Consider the following 22,298-nt stretch of genomic DNA (forward strand, 5'->3'; position numbering starts at 1 on the left):
CTTTCTGATAGGGCTTAAAATGGCTTCAGGCATATGCTTTACTGAAGATAGTTCAGTTCATCAGAGGTCCCCTGTTTTTAGTTGGTACATGGCTCAGTCAAGGATTCCTTGCATGCCTTTCCTCATCTCTGCTTTTGTATGTTCAGATGTCTACAATATAATCTGAGGGGATTTACCATATTTCTGTGCTAGGTTAGTAGGGCTGCCAGATATCGTGATCTTACCCTCTTCCCTCTTTCACACACAGAATGTTCTTCTTTCTTGCTGAGCAGCCCTGGAGAAATGGCTGCCTTGGAAGGTAGACTCTATAGCATTATACTCCCTCCTCCTCCATCCAGGGTCCACCCAAAAAATCTCTAGATATTTCCTACAGGCAGTTCTTTCTGACTTCTTTCCATTTCTCATCTCTGTCTTCTTACAACTTTTCTACATTATGAGATTTTATCTTCATTGTGTGTATGTGTTGGTCCAGCCCAGGGAACTGAGGGAAGCAACAAAATCACTTTCTGATATTCATCTCCTGCACTGGCACCCAAGAGACTTGAAAGTTCAAAATAAACAAAATGCTTTATTTAACTTAGAGGAGATAAGGTCAGGTGGAATCAGGGATAGGATGTATGAGGTAAACTGATAACCTTATAATCACTCTAACTCCATATAATTTGTTAGCAATAAGTGTTTTTTCTATTCAAAAAGGTCTTCTAAAAATTTGAGGAGAGATGCTTTCTTTCCAGTTTCTACTGGAAAGGTTTCAGATTTTCATTTACTCTTAAAATCCAGACGACAGGAACATGCAACCAAGTTCCCCAAATTCTTCTATATATAAAGACCAGGGATCACTCCTCTTTTAAGAACTGTCTCCCTTTTCACTGGGCAGGGATTACTCCACTTAACTAGAAGCAATTTCCCTTTTTGGCTTTAATGGGGATTCTCTCTGATCCTCCTATTCCTTTTGCCTCCTTCCCTGTCCATAGCCAGTGTTTAACTTTCTCTTCTTCAACTGTCAGTCCGAAACTGTCATTTCTTAACTGACTTTCTACATATTCCATTTGAACAGCCTGTCACTGAAAGTGTCTCAAACTCTGTTAGGCATTAACCCTTGACAGTCTGTGGTGGCAGTGGCTGGGGATCTCCTGGGATTACAACTGATCTCCATCTGACAAATCAGTTCGCCTGGAGAAAATGGCTGCCTTGGAAGGTGGACTCTGTGGCATTATACTCCTCTCTTCCTCAAACCCCGGCCCCCTCAAGCCCCGCTCCAAGAATGTCTAGATATTTCCTGTAGAGTATGGGCAGCTTTTTCTGTTTTCTTTCATCTTTTATCTCTATCTTCTTACATCTTTTCTACATTCTGAGGTTTTGTCTTCTGTTCCTTATTTTGGACATGTGTCGCTTTTGTTCTTCTCAGACCGCTGACTTCCTTGTCTTCACCGCGTTCCTTTCAAACGTTTGCCTTTTCGTTTATAAGTTCTTACATTCTCTTACCTTTCTACTCTCGTTTCTCTCTCGAGTCCCTTCTTGACTCCTTTGTGACATTTATGGTGTATAACTATTTTTTTAAACTAAGGGCTTCTTGCTCTGTTGCTCTAGCTATATATTTCTCTCATGCTATCGGTCTCCTTATATGGAATGTTCTCCTTCTTTCCATCCATGGGTTCCCGAGTTCCAAGGCTGCTTAAAAATTCCCTCTTCTGCTTTTACCTCCTTCCACGCCCCTGTTGTCTGTTTTTTAGACTTGAAACCTATAGGTTTGTCTTTAGATGCTATACATTACTTAGATGTAGCCACTGTTGTCATCATTAAACGCACAGAGGCTAGACGTCATCAAGTAGATCCTATGCAAAAATAAAATAACCGCTAATGAAGCTCTTTCATAAAATAGTAGGAAACCACTACACTCAACTAAGGAAATTATGATTTGTAACTTTTGTGGCATTTCTCAGTGTACAAAACGCCAAACTATTGTCCTACCAGTTGTTGGTGCCATCATAATAATCCAGGAACATGCTTCCTGTGAAAGTGAATGTCCTTTTTACTTATTTATTTATTTTATTTATTATATTTATATACTGCCCTCCGCGGAGGCTCAGGGCTTTAGGGCTTGGCTATAGGTTTACAGTGAGGTCTCCCGAATCCATCCTGACATACTGGTCCTTGGTTTGCTTATGCCTGTGGCAGGCTATTTGTTCCTCCCACCCCCCTGAAAACCTCATTAGAGTCACAGTGGAAGCCATAGTTACCGGCATATGGCTTTCCATTATTAAAAGTCTAGGTTCATTTTGTTGATTGCTGCACCACAGTGCTGTGGCCTTGCTTTGTTTCTGTTTTGATCTGTTTCTCCCAAATCTGACTCTATTTCGCTGTATGTTGGGTTATTCCCCCCCTTTAAAATCCCATAAGCAGCATGAACTATGTTTATGCTGATCTATGAGCCTCTTGTGGTGCAGAGTGGTAAGCAGTAGAAATGCTGTCTGAAGCGATGTCCATAAGGTTGGGAGTTCGATCCCAGCAGCTGGCTCAAGGTTGACTCAGCCTTCCATCCTTCCGAGGTCGGTAAAATGAGTACCCAGCTTGCTGGGGGGTAAACGGTAATGACTGGGGAAGGCACTGGCAAAACACCCCGTATTGAGTCTGCCATGAAAACGCTAGAGGGCGTCACCCCAAGGGTCAGACATGACTCAGTGCTTGCACAGGGGATACCTTTACCTTTATTAACAAACAAGCAGTAGGGTCGTGCAAATGGTCTGGGAGGATCAGGTGTAGCAACTATTGCTGAAGCTAAGCAGGTTTGGATCCTTGAGCTTGGAGACTGGTAAGCCCCTTAAGAGTAGGGTGCAATAATTTTTTAAAAGAAAAAATAAGAGTCCAAGGTGTTTCATGCCGATCCTTGGCAAGTAACGGGAGGAAACAGCAGGAACACTTAGACAATATATCCGTGCGACAAAGAGCCTATAAAATTGAGCCAGTTAACTGAACAAATAGTTAACTATACTCCAGTGTCTGGAGATTTACATAAATCTAGAGCAAGAAAACACTTCTATACATTTTGCCACATCTGAATGAAACGCATCGTATAACACCAGCTGTGTACTAGGCTCTTATTTTACGATAGTGCAGTAAATGTGATTAAGGGAGATCACGCCTGAATGAAGTAGAGGAAACCTTCAGCGTCTGAAGAGAAAAACAACATCCTCTCTCCCAACTGCGTTTTGTATTTGGTCTTCGGCAGTCTTTAGACTCCTGGGAGCATTTTATCTGTTTTAATTTTTGAGTAATTATACAGGCAACTTGGGCCATTGTGTAATGTAGTAGGCAAGACGGCTTCTGGTAAAGCTCACATGCATGTTTGTGCCAGCGCTGGCTGGATTTGTTTGTTCCTCCAGAAAAACAGACCTTCAGGGAGCTCGCTCTCTCCTATGTCTTCAGAGGGGAGGGCAGCAGGTCAGGGAACATAGTCTACGGAAGACAGCTGGCTTATTCTCCGACTGCTTGTTTAAGCCAGACTCTTGATACTTAACTTCCTCCCTGGAAAACTGAGCAGATCTGTGATTCAGCATGTCAGCTGTGGGGCCATAACATTAGGCTTGCCTTCTCAAGGTAAGCTCATCCAGCTGTCTTTAATAGCCAATTGTTTGCTTTTTTAACTCTAATGCATTCCCATATTCCCGGGAGGGGCGCGTCTTCCATCCACAGAGGAAAGTGCCATCAAATCACAACTGATTTATGGTGACCTCCTGGGTTTTTCAAGATAAGGGATGTTCATAAGGGTTTTGCCATTGCCTGCCTCCACGTCATGACTCTGATAGTCCTTGGAGGTCTCCCATCCTGACCCTGCTTAGCTTCAGAGATCCGAAAAGATCGAGCTAGCCTGGGCTTTCCAGGTCAGAGGCTTATACATTATGACAAGCACAATCTGTAAATCACAGTGGGTGGATTGGTTTTTAGGTATGCAGCAACACTTTCTGTAAACCATAAAATCAACCCATTTATAGTACGCAACATAAATGTCATACATGAATGGTGTTACTGGCATATTGGAAAGTTACATCTGCTGTTCTGCTAATTTAGTTCTTGCCGCACCTCTTACTCTGTCTTGTCATCTAATTATCTTTGATTATGGGCGAGAATAGGGAATGCATGAGTTTGCTCTAGTGAAATAAGAATCCCTTCGTGGCCGGACTGTCACGAACATTGGCCAAAAGAGTCACCATCCTGGTATGTTAGACCAGATGTCAGGTTTTTGGGTGAAGGGAGGAAGACAGGCCACAGCATAAAAGAGGCTAAGTAATTGGATCTTGTGCCTGTTTGTGTAAGATTTATGAGACAAATTCATGAAGCTATTACTGTACATTGTACTTTATAACATGCTTTTACCAGGCCTTTAAAAAAAACCCATATAGAAATAGTAACCAACATTTATTTTGAAAATTATACCCATAATATAATTCTAAAAGAGTAATAATAGTGCTTTTTTTAAAAAAAAAAGTCTATTATAATTAGACATTCATGCCTTATGGCATTCATATTACAATGATGCTGCTGTAGAAGGGTCCTCATTTACTTGACTGATTACTTTGCAGCTGTAGCTACTTCACTAAATTATATGTGCTTTGCATATAACGGTTGTGTGCTGTGGAAATCCATCACTTTGCATGTGACACAGCTGCCTTTGTATGTATCCCATGAGTTATAAAGTGCTATAAAGAATGGTAAATAAAGCTCAATGGGACAGGATGACATTTTCCACGGATTGTGCTTTGGGCTGGGAGTTTGCTATAGATGGAACCCTATTTCTCGGACTTGTTTACGCCGTTATGAACAGCCCTAGTGGGGTTTGAAAACTAATTATTTGGAGGATAAAGTCACAGGGTGGGCAATTCCGGTATTACTCAGTTCTGTTACACCTCCAAATTCCTTCAGGATTAGTGCCTTTCCCCATAGCCTAAATTGGGTAGCCTTCAACAGGCTCCTTCTAATGAGAACATGAACCAACACATACAAACACAAAGAACCCTCATGAGGACTGCAGCTCCTATTTTTGACACTCAAAACAATTTGACAAAGACGGGAAAGGGGGGGGAATCAGAAGTGGAGTTTCATCTCCACTTAACAACGACATCTGATTCCCACCCCCCAGCTCTTGGACTCTCTGTATTCATCCGTTCTAAATAAAACATCTCAGCTAGAAGATGAGACCAATTTATTGCATTATATTCTTTTCTGTGTAAGTAAAAAAAATATATTTTTCCTTGTTAGTAGGCAAATATTTATAGTTTAAATATTTCAGTCTTGCCCAGGAAGCCAAACCAATGGGATCAGCGTGGCTGGAGTGGTAGTGGGGGGGGGGGAGCAGGAGCTTGGAATTTGGATTAGCAGGTGTAGGCCTGAGCCACAGGAACCAGGACTCCTGAGTAGCTATATAGTGCCTCAAGTCTGTTAATGGAGCAAAGCAGCCACTAGAGGATTAAAGGAGAGGCCCTTGACTTGGAGGTGATGGGAAAGCCTTGAAATAGAGAATTGGATGCCGATTTTCAGGCTAGGACTGGAACGGTTGTTAGAAGTATTTTGCTTATAATCAAAATGGCTGAAAGAAGAGTCAGTAGGCACCATGGCTTCTGTCCTGAAACATTGAGCTGGACAACCTGGTTGGACTTCTAAGTTGACCATTGGCCTAACTGCTTACAGCCAGTTCAAAACACCTCTGGATGAAAGTGAAGTGTCAGGCAAATGAAAGTGAAATGTCGGGCAAAAAAGATGCCCATTAAATGAATAATAAACTACTAAACTATAGAAGTCTTGACCTGGATAATCTATGACTAGCCAGACCTTGTCAGATCTCAGAAGTTAGGCAAGGTCAATCTGGTTAGTACTTGGATGGGAGACCTCCAAGGAAGGTCCAGGGTCATTAAGTAGAGGCAGGTGATGACAGACCACCTCTTGTTTGTGCCTTGCTTTGGAAACCCTAAAGAGTCACCAAAAATCAGCTGTGATTTCACAGCAACCACCAAGTTGCCTGGATTAATTTGATGTGACTTGGAAAAATAAACACCAGTCATTGTACTAATTATGTTTTTGAAAGTATCTCTATGTTGCAGATTTTTCTTTCTTTCTTTCTTTCTTTCTTTCTTTCTTTCTTTCTTTCTTTCTTTCTTTCTTTCTTTCTTTCTTTCTTTCTTTCTTTCTTTCTTTCTTTCTTTCTTTCTTTCTTTCTTTGCATATGTGTACTATAGCCAGGTCTTCCCAAGATTGGCTATCCGCCAGACAAGGTGGTTTTCTATTGCCCGCCCCTGCACCATGACCCTCATATTCCTTGGAGGTTGCCCTCCCAAGTCCTAGCCAGGGCTGACCTTGCTTATCTTCTGAGATCTGACAGGATCATAAATTTCAGATTTGGGGGGGGGGGGGGAGTTAAACTAGCTCCAGGCAATTCATCAGCATATTGAGAGTAAATTGGTATAAACTAGTAGTATCAGAGTTAGAGCTTCCTGTTCACAGCAACTTGAAATAAAAGATCTCTAAAATGTAGAATCAGAGCCTTATTTTTTTCAACTGGCAAGTTGGCCAAACTGGAGCAATTTGTAGTTTGATTCCCTGGTTTTAAAAGTCCTGTTTTTTGGCATTCGCCTTTTTTAACCACCCTGCTATGCTCTGCAGGTATAAGATACCTCTTTTGGCATAGGACAAAGCTAGGAAGCTGTTCTTTGTTGCAGGATTTTCTATAACATGTTTCATGTTGTTCACAATTCATCGGTGCAGATGGCTTCGTTTTGAACATCCTGAGTTTGTTTTGACTTGTTAACATAATTCTCTGATGTAACCAGATAGCAGACAGCTGTCTAAAATATGTATAGGTAGCTTTTCCATATGTAAATCTGAGTAAGAATATGGCCAACCTTCAAAAGACAATCAGGCATTTAATCAGCCAAAATAAATACAGTGAACAGGTTTAATGGGCCCTGTATAGCTTAATCATGGCAAAAAAAAAATCCCTGTCAAAAACTCCTATTAGAGGCAGTGGTGGACAATCCTGTCCGTAAATTGATGAATCAGCCACTCCTTCCTTGTAAAAGCTGCTTCCTTCCGATTTCGAATGTGACCTTGCTCTTGAGAAGACTTTATTATATCGAGCTCTAATTTTGTTTCAGAGCAAGGTGTCTGATGTGGTATTTTTGTGAGAAAGCATACATCTGCCTACATGTGCACACAACAGAGAAAATTGACCTTTTGTAGCAACACAGAAGACAGGTCTACTGCTGTCACTCATTAAGACCTGGCTTTTTGTCTGTTTAGGGCCTGTAACGGGATTTCAGGCATATATTAATGTCAGGAAAGCAGTAGTATTTGCAAACATGCTTTCTTAGATCTTTATCTAAATCTCTTTTCTCTGCATGTGCATCTCTTTTCCCTCTGAAACATTTTGTTCTTTTATCTTCAAATTAGTTGATAAGAGACAAAGGAAAAGTAGAACCTGTTTTCTGCTTTACGGATTAGGTTTACAAATGACCCTTCTTTTGCGAAAGAAGATCCTCCTGCATATTTTGTCTCTGTTCCCTTGTCGAAATCGAAACACTGGCAAAACTAAGTGGACAAGCCCTATCTTGAGTGCATTTGGTTTTAGTTAAATCGATTGGGCCCAAAGTTATTTAAAAAGTTGTTTTCTTTATGTAGCCCCCAGAGCAGAAAATATACTGCCGCCTTGCTTATCTCTTTACTGGTAGGGAAGCCAGAGGTCTATCTGTCACCTGACTGTGGAGGCTTTGAGCTTTGCAGTTCTGAAAGAATTCCCTGACAGCCCTATAAAAATTAAGCTGTTAAAAAAAGCTCTCCTAGCTTGTTTCAGCACTGACCTAAACAAACTCCATTGCTGTTTAGCCCCTGATAAATCTTGAGTCCTATTTTAAATCACTTCCTAATTTTAATGAGCTTATCTATCAGGCTCCACCAGATTTTTTTTTTGCTGCAGGTTGCCTCCAAGATCGCCTGACTGATAAAACCCGAAGACTAAAATTGTTTATTATTACACATTATTCTTCTAGAAGCAAAACTTTCCTTTTCCCGTGGGTTGTTGGGGAAATTATTGATTTCCTGCCACAGTGTGGAATGTTTGACCTTTCTAATGTGAGCAGTGATTACAAGGCCAATAAATGACATCATTCTATTTAAACTTTTAGAGCAAAGAACTATGGTCAGCTTGTTCGCATTTAAATGTCCGCAGACTTCTAAAATATTTGCAGGCTGACAGATCAGAGACGTATAAAATAGGAGGACCCAAAGTTCAGATCTGGAGAGAGTCTTGCACTATTAATACCCTTCAGTATAGTCAGCTAACATTCATTTATTACACCTTGCATTTATTTACACCTTGTATTTACTCATTTAGAAGTGTAGAAGCCTACTGAGGCTTTAAAAGTGCCTTTCCGGCATTCCTTGCGTAAGCTTTGGAAGATTTAGGAGCTAGAGCAAAGAATATAACAAGGTTTGGCTGGAACATACGAGTGGTTCATCATCCTGTTTCGCAGAGTGATCAGACAGTTGCCCCTGACGGCCAACCAACAGACCACAGAAGCTAAGGCCTCACCTAATGTCACCTCTGAGTACCAGAATTCAGAGGTTTAGTACTTCTAAATTTGGAGGCTCCCTTTAGTAGCCATTGATGGACCACTCATCCGTGGATGTCTCTAATCCTGGTTTAAAGCCATTTATGCTCCTGCTTATCACTGCACTCATTGACTACAAATTCCACAGTTTAATTACTCATTAAGTAAAGAACTGCTTCCTTTTGTCTGCCTTGAATCCGTTGTCCATCAACTTAATTGAGTGCCCCGGAGTTCTAGTACTATGAATACCTCTGATCAGTCATTTAATTTTTTTTGTAATTGAAATCTTTTATCGTCTCATCATAAACAAGCATGTAGGTTCTTAGCCTCTAGTAGGGGGTTGGCCCTTTACACATACATGTTCCGGACAGTAGACGTCTGGTTATGAGTTCTCCCTTTTTTGGCTGTAGTTAGGATTTATAAAAACTGAGTGTCATGTACTCAGACATGCCTTCCATTTGGAGGAGGGGGGTCATGACAAAGGGGCCTATGCTCCCCAAGGGGGTGCTCCCATCCTCCCTTCCCCATCCTTTGTTCTCCCGGCTCTCTGAAGCTCTTCCTATTATCTATTGTGAGTGGTACCTTGCAGGGTTCCTCGCATTGGAAGTCTGGTTTTGCTTTGTAGTCAGATAAGTTTGCCTAACCGTAGGGACACTGCTTGGCATGCAAACCTCAGGGGAGGGGAGGGGGAGAGAAGGGTATAGCTGTCCCTAGAAAGCTCCATGAGGAGTCTTCAACAATTCATGTTCTATGACAGCAGCTTCCTGTAGATGCTCCCCCAAGACTCCCAATAAAGCTACTTTTACTCATGTCTACGAAGAGCCCTGAGTCTGCCTTGGTGTCTTCAAGGGCACATGTCCCAGGGTCATGACACTGAGTGGCAGCTCCAGTTGTCATTAACAATTTTTAAAGGGGTAGAAACCCTCTTTGTTTCCCAGTGTTCTTACTAGGAAGTGGGAATATTTGTCCCCAAGTCACACTTCCTCCAATGAAAGCAGTAGTTGCTGTGAACATTGTACTTTCCGAGGAACAGCAGTCTGAATGTTTGAAATTGTGCTGTGCTTGAAATTCAAGTATTAGCTGAAAGAGGATACCTAGACCCCCTTCTGTTCTGATGTGCAGGCACATAACAGGATGTTTTGGGCTGATCCTGCGTTGAGCAGGGGGTTGGACTAGATGGCCTGTATGGCCCCTTCCAACTCTATGATTCTGTGATGCAGGGAAATCATCTGCATCACCTGCAAGGGAAGAAAAACATGTGAACTGCATTCCTATCACAGTGAAATGAACCTCTGGAATGACCATAGATTGGATACAGCCAGGTTTTCTCAGAGAAACTTTGCTTTGGGATCATGGGACTCCTGTTTGGGCAAAAACCATGTGAGATAGTGTTTGTAATGAGGAGGGGAACTAAATGCTGTTGAGCCAAGATGTTGGCTGGATCCAATCCACAAAATGGTGACTCCCTGTGCAATCAAGGAATGTCCCATGATCTTTAACAAAGTAGAGGGTCAGGCACCTTATATAATTTTGTTTTAGGAACATTTATTTTACTTAATTTATACTCCACCCAATGGGGACCCAAAGTGGCTTTTCATCCTCTTCTGCACATTATCCTCATAACAATGCTATGAAATAGTTTAGGCTTTGAGAGCAGTCATCAGCCCAATGTCACCCCATGGGCTTCCATAGCAGGTGGCACATGTTACTCATACCTGGAGAACCTCCCTTCCAGTGGATTTCCTGGAGAACCTCCCTTCCAGTGGATTTCTTGGAGGTCCAATGTGCAGGTTATGCCATATATATTAAATTAAGACGTTCTCAGTGCTCTAGTTGCATATAAATAATCAAGAATGCTCTCAGTTAATTTGCCTTCAGTGTAATCCCACTTTCAGGCTATGGTGTAACCTGCTTGTAACACTGGGTTGAATCCTGCTGTGTAGTACAGTTCAGTTTGCACAAGACATTGCTGAAGAGCTACTGTACCTTCAAGCATAGGTTTTACTTTCCCAATTAGCGTTCTGTAGAAAGGGACAAAAAAAAGCTATCTGATACAGACATTACAGTCTAATCTGGAGGTGTGATACAATCGGATCAGAGAAAGGGGATACCATATTTGCTGAAATATATATCTTGTGCTGTATCATATGCATGCAAAAATGCCAGATCGGATGCAATTACATTAACTTAGCACAAGGGCTTCCTGCAATGACTTCCTTGTCCTTTCTGTGGGATCTAACCCACCATATATCTTCTCACAGTAGTTTGTCTATACCAGCCTTTCTCAACGTTTTTACCATTGAGAAACCCCTGAAACATTCTTCAGGCTTCAAGAAACCCCAGAACTGGTGCAATCGTGCAGAATACAGCTGGGAAGCATAGCTGTATACACACCCACCCAAGGCCCGTCTCCTTCCACCCCCTCCAGGCCCATCATTGGCCATTTTGGGAGAAGGGGCAGGTTGGCATGACCATATATGGTCATAGCACCAGATAAATGTTTTACTAATTTTAAAAGAATATATAAAAGTTTAATTAACTCCCCCCCCCTCCATTTGGGAAACCCTTCTAGGGCAGTCAAGAAAACCTGGTTGAGAAAGCCTGGTCTATACAGACACAGGGAGCAGCTGTGGCTCAGTGGAATGGATTCTGCTTTGCATGCGGAAGGTCTCTTGTTCAATTCCAGGCATCTCAAAATAAAAGGACAGGGCAGTAAGTGACATAGAAGACCATTGACTGACTCTGGAGAGCTGCTACCAGTTGGAGCATATAGTACTGACCTTGATGGTCCCATTGGTCTGAATATGGATAAGGCAGATTCGTGTGTGTTCACATGACTTCTCTGCTTCTTTGAAAACTGATTGTTTATCTCTTAGGAGCCGTACGAACCAATAACCCAACTGCTTCTAGTCAACTAAAGATCCTGCAACCCCATTTCTTATCGTGGAAGCCGTTCTTACTTTGCGTGTGTCTCATCATTTTATTCACCAAGCCAGGCCTTTTCAGAGTTCTCATTCAGATCCAAGTGATACATTTAAACCAAACCCATGATCTGTATGCAGCGTGAATATCCCGGTGGCAGCCGCTTGCCAATATCAAACTGTCACAGGAGAAGAAAAGGATACAATTTTCTTTTCCATTTCTGGCGGGTCGTGTAACATCAATAATCTCTGCTGGGTATTATGCTCTCCATAAGAGGCTTTTGTGATTGATTAAACACCTTAGCTTTGTTTTGGTGTTTAATCAATTGCAGCAGCCGTTTATAGCTCCGTGTATTACAAAGGAGAAGAGATTATCACTTAATTATTCCGAGGAACAATAACTGGGTGGAATTGCTTCTAATACTGGTGTTTTCTAAGTTCTAATGGTGGCTAAAGCTGCTAACAGCTTTTTCACACAAAAAAACAATGAACATAAGTCTTGTGGCCCCATCTTAAACTAACAAAATTTCACTCCAGCACATGCTTTCATGGACTAACGCCCTAGAGCCAAAATGTAGGCTGGACCCATGAGGTCCTGACCTCAATAGTCATCAGATCTTGGAAGCTAAGCAGGATCAGCTCTGGTTACTACTTGGATGGGAAACCACCAAGAAAGTTCAAGGATGCTATGCAGAGGCAAATAATAGCAAGCCACCTCTGAATATACCCTGCTTTGAAAACCCAACTACAGGGTCTCCATCATTCAGTGGCAACTTGATGGCAAAAACAACCCCAGAAGTTCCATGAGAGTTTGTGCTGGAAAATGTTTATTAGTCTTCAAGGACTTTTGCTTATTTTCCAGGAAAGCTTTCACTACTATTTGCTTCCGTTGGCTGCAAAGGCAATAAGGTTAGCCACTTGCAGGGTTTTATTAGTACAGGAAATCTGGATAGGATCAGAGCACAGTTGTGTCATGAGTAACACTACGCCGTATGTGGCTAGGCCACTTTGAAGCCAGTAGGCATACATCAGTTCTGTTCAGAGAGTATGGTATAGCTCTCAGAAGGAAAACAGTGATCAACTTTAAGCCAGGTAAGAGCCAAGAACCATCCAAGACTGAGCTTCATTGAGTGGTTGAAATTAATAGGAATAATCATGACATATTAGGCACATCTGTAAGCTTCAGCAGAGTCAACGGCTTAAGAAGACTCCCTAAATCATAACTCATCCTTCCATTTTAGGGAGTGAAAAGGGCCTTGCACTTAAAGCATTTCCTGTCATTGTTTTGGGTCAGGAGACAGGGACAAACATGCAGGTGGAATTGGGAAATGGGAGATCCAGAAGTATTTCCATCAGAAGGTCCATCTTTCTGCATTCTACATTGTCCTCTGGTCCCATACCTAAAAGGAGATAAGCTGGTAAAAGTTGCTTGGCGACATAGACCTTAACCTTTGAGGCTTTGTTGCAGCAGACCATGCTTCTCTTCCAGGCTGCCTTGGTCTTTCACGACCCATTCTTACAAATGGTTTACAGGCACACCTGCAAGTCTGGTGCTAATTCTGACATGGGTTTCAGTGGTGAAGTCTAACCGGGCTCCCAAGAGCAATTAACGCTTCTGTGAGAAGGTGCTGGTGGCTCTAACCCTTGAAAAGGAGTTTGCTTCCCTACGCTAACTGTCTTTCCTCCCCTTTTCTTGATGTTACCAAATGCGTTCTTTTTTTCGTTTTGTTTTTTGTCTTTCAGGTATAACCCCACTTTTAGTGTTTTGCAGCTATGCCATGTGCCAGCACTTAGGAACTGGGCCCATTTCCCTCCCCCCACCATGTATCTCTTTTATTTATTGGTTTGTTTATTTATTTATTTAGTCTGATAGTTCCACAAGCACTAATGCACACTTGAAATGCAGGCGATATTTGGATCACCAAATTGTTTAGCACTTTATGCAGGAAAAACCGATAGGCCACAGTCATGAAACTTCCAGAGGATGGCTCCTGGCTTCCTGTGGCAGAGCTGGTGGCTGTTCCACCACCCCTTTCCCTCCTCCGCTCTAACCATTTTGTCTGTCTATCTTGTCTTGTATTCCATTTTCAACGCAATGCCATTAAGGGTTTCCTTGCTTCCTTTTCTTTCTTTTTTTCCTTTCCCTTCCATCCCCTTCTTTGATTTAGTGCCTAAAAAGGGAACAATATATTTTTATGGCAAATTTAATATACATGCATAATTTACTAGACTTGGTTACTTCTAAGCTTTGAGAAAGTCATGCTAAGAACTATCACCTGTCTTGTTGGTTTATTAATAGGCAGGGAGGCTGGGGTGGGGATAGCACTAACTTCATTGTCTCAATTCCAGGGACAACCCAGAAATGACAAAAGACAGCCTGGGGAGTTGCTAGAAACTCTACAACAGGGATTTCCAGCCAGCAGTCTGTGGACCCCCTGGGGTCACGGGAGCTCTGGAGGGGGCCACAGCCTTTCCCCTTTCAGCCTTAATGGATTCGGGCACAAGCAAGGGAATGGGTCACTTCCATGGCTCTCCTTCCCTCCTCCCATGTATGAGTGAGTTCTCATGGTTTTTTGCCTGAGAGCAGTGGAGCCTACACACCTACTCCCGTCCTAAACCACCTCCTGTCTCTACCTCCTCCCCCCACTCACTCAGTCCTCCTCGAGCCTGCCTGTTAATATGGAAGATGATGTCACTTCTGGTGACATGTCACTTCCGGGGGCAAGGCTGTATGGCATGGCCAGTGGATATCAATTCCAGGGCTACTCAAAGCCTGAAAAATTATTTCAGGGGCTCCTCTGTGGTCAAAAGATTGAAAAGGACTGCTCTATATTCCCACAATAATCTGTTTATTAAGAAGAGAGCTGGAGGAGACCACAGAGGCCCAGCCAGTCCAGCCCCCCACAAATTATTGTTACTGTTATTATAAAATTTCTGTACCACCCTCCTGTTTCTGGCTCAGAGTGATGAACAACATATAGCAGTACATACAATACAGTAGTTAAAAATTATCCACATAAAATTAATATTTTAACTTTAAACCAGTATTAAAACATTTAAAATCATCAACATTAAATAGTTATCCAATCATGATTGACTGCATTTCCCCAGATGTTCTTATCAGGCAGTTCTCCGGGGAGTTCTCATGGGAGGCCCACTAGAAGTTATTGGTTCACTGGCGCCAACCAAAAGCTTGGCGGAAAAGCTCTTTTTTATGGGGCCTGCAGAACTGTGGCCCAGATCTCCTCTGGGACCTTGTTCCACCAAGCGGGGGCCAGGACAGAAAATATTGTGGCCCTGGTCAAGGCCAAATCTAAATGGAACAAGTCTACAGAAGCAATTTTTAATGATCTCCCTGAACCCCGCATGCCATTGGTGAGAGGTCTAAATGCAGTAGGCCTCGTGGTACAGGAGGCTGCATCCAGAAGGTAGAATTGCCCCAAATCTCCCTTGCCCCCTTACTCTTGCTGTGAGCCTCCTGCTCTACTCATTGACTTTGCTATGTTAATGCAAGAGTCCAAGGGATGGCTGATAACACCCTCTTGCTGAAGCTCCCTGTGCTTCCTGGCATATTGTTCTGGAAGTTCACTGGTTCATCATCAGTGCCTTGATGGGGACTGCTGGGGGCACAAAACAGTTGCTTCTGCAGACTTGCTTGTTAGTGGAAGCTGGAATACATCCTGAGCTCTTTAAATTTAAGGAAACATTCTGAGTAATATTTGAAGGATGCAGTCACGGGGAGAAAGAAAGATGACCTTTTTTCCCTCTTAAGAAGCAGAAGGCTTATTTCCCGTTACTTAGTTTTACTGTTCAAAGATGAAGAGACGTGGAATGCAAACTTTAAAAAACGTATTGCTTTCCTTTGAAAGTTAATCCTATTCCACTTTTTCATTAGTGTCAGCTCATTCTTCTTAATTTTTTTTTGTTTGATTTGGTTTGCAATTTTTTTTTTTTTGCATGAATATGCAGAGTAGCAATAAACTTGTTTTCGTACGTGCGTGAGACTCTTCTCTTTCAGATCCAGTAATAAAGTCTTTTTTTAAAGTTCATTTGTTTTGAATATACAATGTGTGTGTGTTTTTTTTTCAACTCTTAAACAAACCAACAAAAAAAAAAAACCAAACGTGTAATGTGATTTTCTAGCGTCAGTAAGTGACAACCGCTGGGGAATTGTTAATGTCCTGTAAGAATGTCATTGTCTGCTGTTACTAGGTCACCCCGAGACAGTAGCAGGAGTGGAGAGAAGCTGGAGATGGAATTATCAAATCTCACCGCAGACGTCCTGGAATTACTGCTGGAATTTGTTTATACAGGTTCCTTAGTGATAGATTCTGCCAACGCCAAAACCCTTCTGGAGGCTGCCAGCAAGTTCCAGTTCCATACTTTCTGCAAAGTATGCGTCTCATTTCTAGGTAAGCACTGCCTGCCATTTCTCTCTTCCCAACTTGAGGAGTTTAATAGAATCATTGAATCATAGAGTTGGAAGGGGCCATACAGACCATCTAGTCCAATACAAGGTCACACTAAAGCAGAGTCTGTCCAGTTGCTGCTTGAAGACTGACAGTGAGGGAGAGTTCAACACCTCCTTAGGCAGTTGATTCCAGTGTTGAACTACTCTTGAATGGAATTTTTTCCCTGATTTCTAGCCAATATCATTCTGCACATAGCTGAAACCCATTACTGCCCTCCTCAAAATGGCAACATTTCAGATACTTAAAGACAGCAATCATGTCCCCTCCCAACCTTCTCTTCTCCAGGGCCTATTCTGCACACATTGGATAATGCAAAGTGCTTTTGCAGCTGGATTTTCCTGTGCAGAACAGGATAATCTATTTCAAAAGTGCGTTGAAAGTGCATTATCTGATGTATGCAGAATGGGCCCTGGATGAACATCCCTTTCCTCAGCCTTTCCTCATAGGACTTGGCCCCCTGGCCCTGGATAATCCTCATCACTTTCCACAATTCTGTTCATGTCCTCTTTGAAGTGAGGCCTCCAGAACTGCCTGCCTGGGTGGGGTCTGGCCACCCTTCAACAGCTCTACTTTCCAGTTCAGTCTCCCAAGACCCTTTGAAACATCACCGAACACCATTTGTTGAGCAGCGCTATTTTTAAAAAGACCACCAACTTTATTGAAATATGGCCTGTGCCCAGGATGGAAGCTGGAGGAAGAGAACGGACTCTAGCGTTGGGTGCCTAGTTCTGCTTCCTGAGAATCTCAGCTTTCCTTCACAAGCTGTTAGCTCTTATGGTTGCCAAGATATGCCAGGGAGTGAATGAGGAATGTGTGCTGGAATCTCAAAGGAGGAGTGAAAACACCAACAGAACATGTTTCTGTAATGGTTTCAAGGGTTCAGAGTCCTCCTTCGCATACATTGGGTTGTATCCAAGGGTGGTTTTCCATTGGCTTACTGACAGTTTGGTTAATAAAGGCAGGCGAGTGCGTTTGGCAATTCCTCCCACCTGACAGCTCTGCAGGAGCTGAACTTCATGGCATTTAGTGGTTGCAGTGGGGAAAGCCAGCTCCCAATCCTCAGGCTTTGTGCTGATAATGGATCTTTGGATCCAACCCAGAGTCGTATTGTATCCCTTATAATAACAACGTAAGTAGATCAATATTAATGTCTTCATAGTGCAGACACAAGAACTCAGAGTGAGTTCTAATGTCCTGAACAAATGGGAGCTTCAAAATATGCAACATTTTAATAGGCTTTTTGATGATGTTGTTCTTTGTACCGAGTACGCACAGTCCTAATTTTTGTAGGCCATAGATTATGGAGAGGGATGGGGATTAGCAAATACATGGCTTTATGTTGGTTGTCCTAAGCACTCTGGTGAGCTTCCCCATAGAGAGCAGAAGCATTTGGGGTATCTAGGGAAAACTGGCTTCCACTTGCCCCTTCAGAACTCTTCTAGCTTGCTGCTCTGGAGACCTCTGGTCTTGATGCTCTATTGATTTCTGAGATAGGGCAGCCCTCTTAGTCACAGCCTTCCTAGTTCTATAGTCAACTTAAAGTGGACCTTTTACATCCATCCTGGAAGAGAGACATTCTAACTGTTCCTGTGTTTTGAGCTAGAATATCACCCATCAGGAGACGATGCAAAGATATCAGGTGGATTTAGTGATGAGACAATGGAAATTATGTTGTGTGATGATGTAAGTATGTTGGCTAATTCTCCAACCGTCCCTGAAAACACCATACTGAGTTTGCGGAGTTTTCACAGATGCCCAGAGTCTCATTTGATGTGTTTACATGACATCTCAGCTTTGGGGCAGATGTGACATCACATACAACATAATTTCCTCCCTCAAACCTTTCTCCTGCCAGTCTGGGAAGCAAGGACTGGAGACTGGCCTGCCAGTGGGACCCCTTCCTCCATAAGCGGGCAAATGGTGAGCCTAATTCTACCTCATTCAACTTCCCTTTGGTACAGGGAGCTTTCCGCTAGAAGGATACTTATGTGGTAGTGTAACCCAGCCTTCCATTTATGTATGCATGTATGTATGTATTTTATTTTATTTTATTTTATTTTATTTTATTTTATTTTAATTTTTTTTTGTTTTTTTATTAGATTTATATCCTTCCCGACAAGTCGGCTCAGGGTGGCTTACAGAATAAAAGGACCCAGTAGCCCCAATACAATCAAACAATAAAATCAAACACACTCCCCCCAATATATTAACAATAAAATAACAGCAACAAGTAAAAGGTAAAGGTATCCCCTGTACAAGCACCGAGTCATGTCTGACCCTTAGGGTGACGCCCTCCAGCGTTTTCATGGCAGACTCAATACGGGGTGGTGTGCCAGTGCCTTCCCCAGTCATTACCGTTTCACCCCCCAGCAAGCTGGGTACTCATTTTACCGACCTCGGAAGGATGGTAGGCTGAGTCAACCTTGAGCCGGCTGCTGGGATTGAACTCCCAGCCTCATGGGCAGAGCTTTCAGACTGCATGTCTGCTGCCTTACCACTCTGCCCCACAAGAGGCTCTAACAACAACAAGATGGTAGGCAAAAAGCAAAATACCTCCCAATAACTCCCCCTGCTACCCTTGTCCCGCCAACAGAGTGGCACACAATATTATATCCAGGCTGTCAGATGTACTTGCCATGCATCTAAGCTCAGCAGTCAATGTAGGGCTAGACTCACAGATCAAACCCCAGTAACTCCCTCAGCCTCAACCAAATGCCTGGCGGAAGAACTCCCATCTTGCAGGCCCTGCGGAACGTTGATAGCTCTGTCAGGGCCCTCAGCTCTTCCAGGAACTCATTCCACCACCAAAAAGGTATGGCCCTGGTCGAGGTCAGGCGGCTATCCCGGATGGTCTGGGACCATTAGAAGATTCATTAACAGAGGAGAACAGAACCAGGAAATGCAACACTTGTGCTTCCCGTTCACTTCCTTTCCCAATCCCTTCTGCCATGTCCAGATCGCCTGGCATTTTCCTTACTTTAAAAGTTGCCCTCTAGTGTGTTTTAAATTAATAGGCTTTATGGCTTTTGTAATGATCCATAGATACACTCACGCACATTATCTCTAAAGATTCAGCTACTATAACAAAATGCATTTATTTCCACTAAATCAATGTGAGGTTTTTTGGGGGTTTTTTATTTTCCAATACTTAATATTTGGATTCAGTGAACCGTGTTAACGGTTATGAAATAGGGGAGAGCTGGCTGTTAAGTTTCATTATATATGAGGAACTACCAGAGGTTTGTGTTCTCATTTGGAGAATTCATAAAGCATAATTGCTTATTTTTATTTATAGCTCTTGCTGGATTGAGCGTCAGAGATAGTGGAATGGTTTTGCTATATGAAAAGTTTAGGGGAAAGCATTTGGGCTAGCCTCATTTTTCATTTTTGCATCGCCTAAGCTAAGCATCTCATAAACTATTTCCGGGAATCCTGTAAGAACCACCAGTACGAAAGCTAGTTTGTTCTTCCCAATCTGTCAAGGAGGAAAATTGTTTATTTGTTTGTATTTGGTACATTCCGCTATTATTTCCTGCCCTTGAATAGCTCTAAGTAAACTGGAAATTGCAAAGGATGCTCAGAAGAATTCTTCCTTTGTATACAATCCTGTAATTACTATTTTTTAAAAAAATCCCAAGGATCCAGTTCTGGAAACTGTTTTTCCCACAAACTATGGGCATTTCCATGAAGATCTTCAATATAGATGAAAAGAATCATACCAATGAAGGGGGGATAACATCAGCTGGCTATTTAATTGAAGCAAGCAGCACTGATCAATACTCCACTTTGGTGAAGAGGAAAACACTTATGAAAAATGAGCAGGGCTCTCTGCAGCATGGTGCAGATATCCTAAGTCAGTGGTCTTAGAAGGGTGTGGCTCTTCCTTAGGATGGCACTGAGGGTATCTTAAACAGTGACTCTTTATGATTAGGGCCCAAGTATTATTTCCTGGGCCACGATAAGGTCAAGGTATCCCCTGTGCAAGCACCGGGTCATGTCTGACCCTTGGGGTGACGCCCTCTAGCGTTTTCATGGCAGACTCAATACGGGGTGGTTTGCCAGTGCCTTCCCCAGTCATTACCGTTTACCCCCCAGCAAGCTGGGTACTCATTTTACCGACCTCGGAAGGATAGAAGGCTGAGTCAACCTTGAGCCAGCTGCTGGGATTGAACTCCCAGCCTCATGGGCAGACAGCTTCAGCATTTCTGCTGCCTTACCACCCTGTGCCACTAGAGGCTCTATACAAGCTTGTAATATCCCCCATGCCATCCCCCTTTACTATGCCCTCCCCTATTAAACCCAAACAGCAGGGAGATGGGCTGTGTTTCCACATACCCTGAGATAATCTGATAATCGCACATTTTTTCCTCATGCCTAATGACCTGAACCGCCATCCTCTGGCAAACGCTTATGTCACATACTCCCACAATGCCACCATAAGCCGAGTTACACCCTCCTGAAGCTTCTCGGGTGCCAGCAGGCGTTGCCCATTAGCTTTTCATCAACTATATAAAGATTAGAAGCTCTCTTTTTTTAACACAAGCTAAATGGCTCATGGAACTGAATTTTCCCCACCTCACACATTGTTCTTTTTCTTTGCTCCCACAGAATCATGGCTTGCATACAGTTAATTGTATATCAGCTTAAGGCAGGCTTGAATTAGAGAGTACAAATGATTATTCCTTCCTTCCTCCCTCCCTTTTATCCCCATTCCTACTCCTGTGAGCCTCTGTTCTCTCTCTTCACAGGCATTGTATCTGTTCTTTGTGCTAATTTCTGTGTTTGCATTGTTGAATTTTCTCTTTCGTAAATATTTGGATGGACCTATGGCCATTTGATCCAACCCTTCATGTTTGGGCCAAGGTCCTTCCTATCCAAGCCCCCTAGCGGGTTCTCAATGACAGTGTACCGGGGCTAAATCCAGAGCTTCGTCCCCACAGCAATGGGTATTGTGCTATAGCAATGATTTGCAGCTGCATTTCTTCCCGGGGACGTGCAAATCCAGTTGTGAATGATTGCTGCTGCAGACTGAAACCACCATTTGCAAACAATATGACAGTACAGTCCAGGGCACAGAGAGAGAGAGAGAGTTTTTGGCCCCTAACTGGTAAAATGAGCTCCCGGTCGAGCTAAAGGATCTCTCGGTGTTCCGCAGGGCCTGTAAAACGGAGCTCTTCCACCAGATCTATGGTTGAGGCTGGGGTGGTGAGGAAGATCTTATTGCCCCCCCCCCGACCCCGGCGCTCAGTAGTGTTGGGTCCTGTGTATTTAGATATATGTTTGGGGGATCAGAGGATTGAATAATACCGCGTTTTTGCTCTGTTTTTGGTTTCATTGTACAACGTTTTATGTCCCTGTATTGTTTTAATGGGGCTTTAGTGGGCATAATTTGTAACCTGCCACAAGCCATTCTTTGGAGTGGCGGGAAATAAATTTAAATAATAATAATAATAAAGAGTGCTTTACAAGGCTATGCCTCATGCAAGTCATCTATTTAATGGAATATGTCAACGTGGTGGTGGAAAGTGTCATCAAGTTGCTGCCGACATACGGTGATCCTATAGGACAGGAGTTGCCAAACTGGCTCTCCAAAGGTTTATGGACTGCATTCATCACAAGCCCCTGCCACCATGGCTAACTGTCAAGAGCTCCTGAGAATTTTAGTCCATGAACCTCTGGAGAGCCACAGCTTGGACACCCTTGCGGTAGGGTTTTCAAGGCAAAAGGTCTTCAGAGGTAGTTTGTCACTGCTTGCCTCTGTGTAGCAACCCTTGACGTCCTTGGTGGTCTTCCACCCAAGTTCTCAACAAGACTGACCCTACTCAGCCAGTAGAGCCATGGAACAGAATGGTGGCAAATGACAATGCTTGTCATGGAACAAATTGCATGCGTTTTAAATTTTCGTTCTTCTCTCCCCCCTCCCCTCCCCCTTTATGTTCCCCGTATTCCTTTTAGAGAAACAACTGACTGCTAGCAATTGCTTAGGAATATTAGCCATGGCTGAAGCCATGCAGTGCAGCGAGCTATACAACATGGCAAAGGCCTATGCCCTGCAGATCTTTCCCGAGGTGGCCACTCAGGATGAGATCCTCAACATCTCCAAGGACGACTTCATTTCCTACATGTCCAACGACAGTCTGAACACGAAAACAGAAGAGCTGGTTTACGAAACAGTCATCAAGTGGATTAAAAAAGACGCAGCCCTGAGATCCCAGGTAAACAGGGGGGGAGGGAATCCTAATAGGCATTTGCTCCCCCGCCCCTTACATCCACCATTAAAATATATTGTTGCTTGAAATCCATCCTCC

At 43.0% G+C, this 22,298-nt stretch overlaps 1 protein-coding gene across 7 annotated transcripts in view; it reads left to right on the forward strand.

Annotated features, from left to right (window-relative positions):
* KLHL29 (kelch like family member 29) overlaps positions 1-22,298 on the forward strand; it is a 562,720-nt gene that overhangs the window by 440,188 nt on the left and 100,234 nt on the right. For all 7 annotated transcript variants that reach the window (XM_077311762.1, XM_077311771.1, XM_077311715.1 and 4 more), the window contains 2 exons: positions 15,731-15,930; positions 21,946-22,205. In XM_077311762.1, coding sequence (XP_077167877.1) covers positions 15,731-15,930; positions 21,946-22,205 — 460 coding nt within the window. The remainder of the gene's footprint in view (positions 1-15,730; positions 15,931-21,945; positions 22,206-22,298) is intronic.

The sequence above is a fragment of the Paroedura picta genome, chromosome 1 (assembly GCF_049243985.1).
Source record: "Paroedura picta isolate Pp20150507F chromosome 1, Ppicta_v3.0, whole genome shotgun sequence".
In the NCBI taxonomy this organism is placed as follows: Eukaryota; Metazoa; Chordata; class Lepidosauria; order Squamata; family Gekkonidae; genus Paroedura; species Paroedura picta.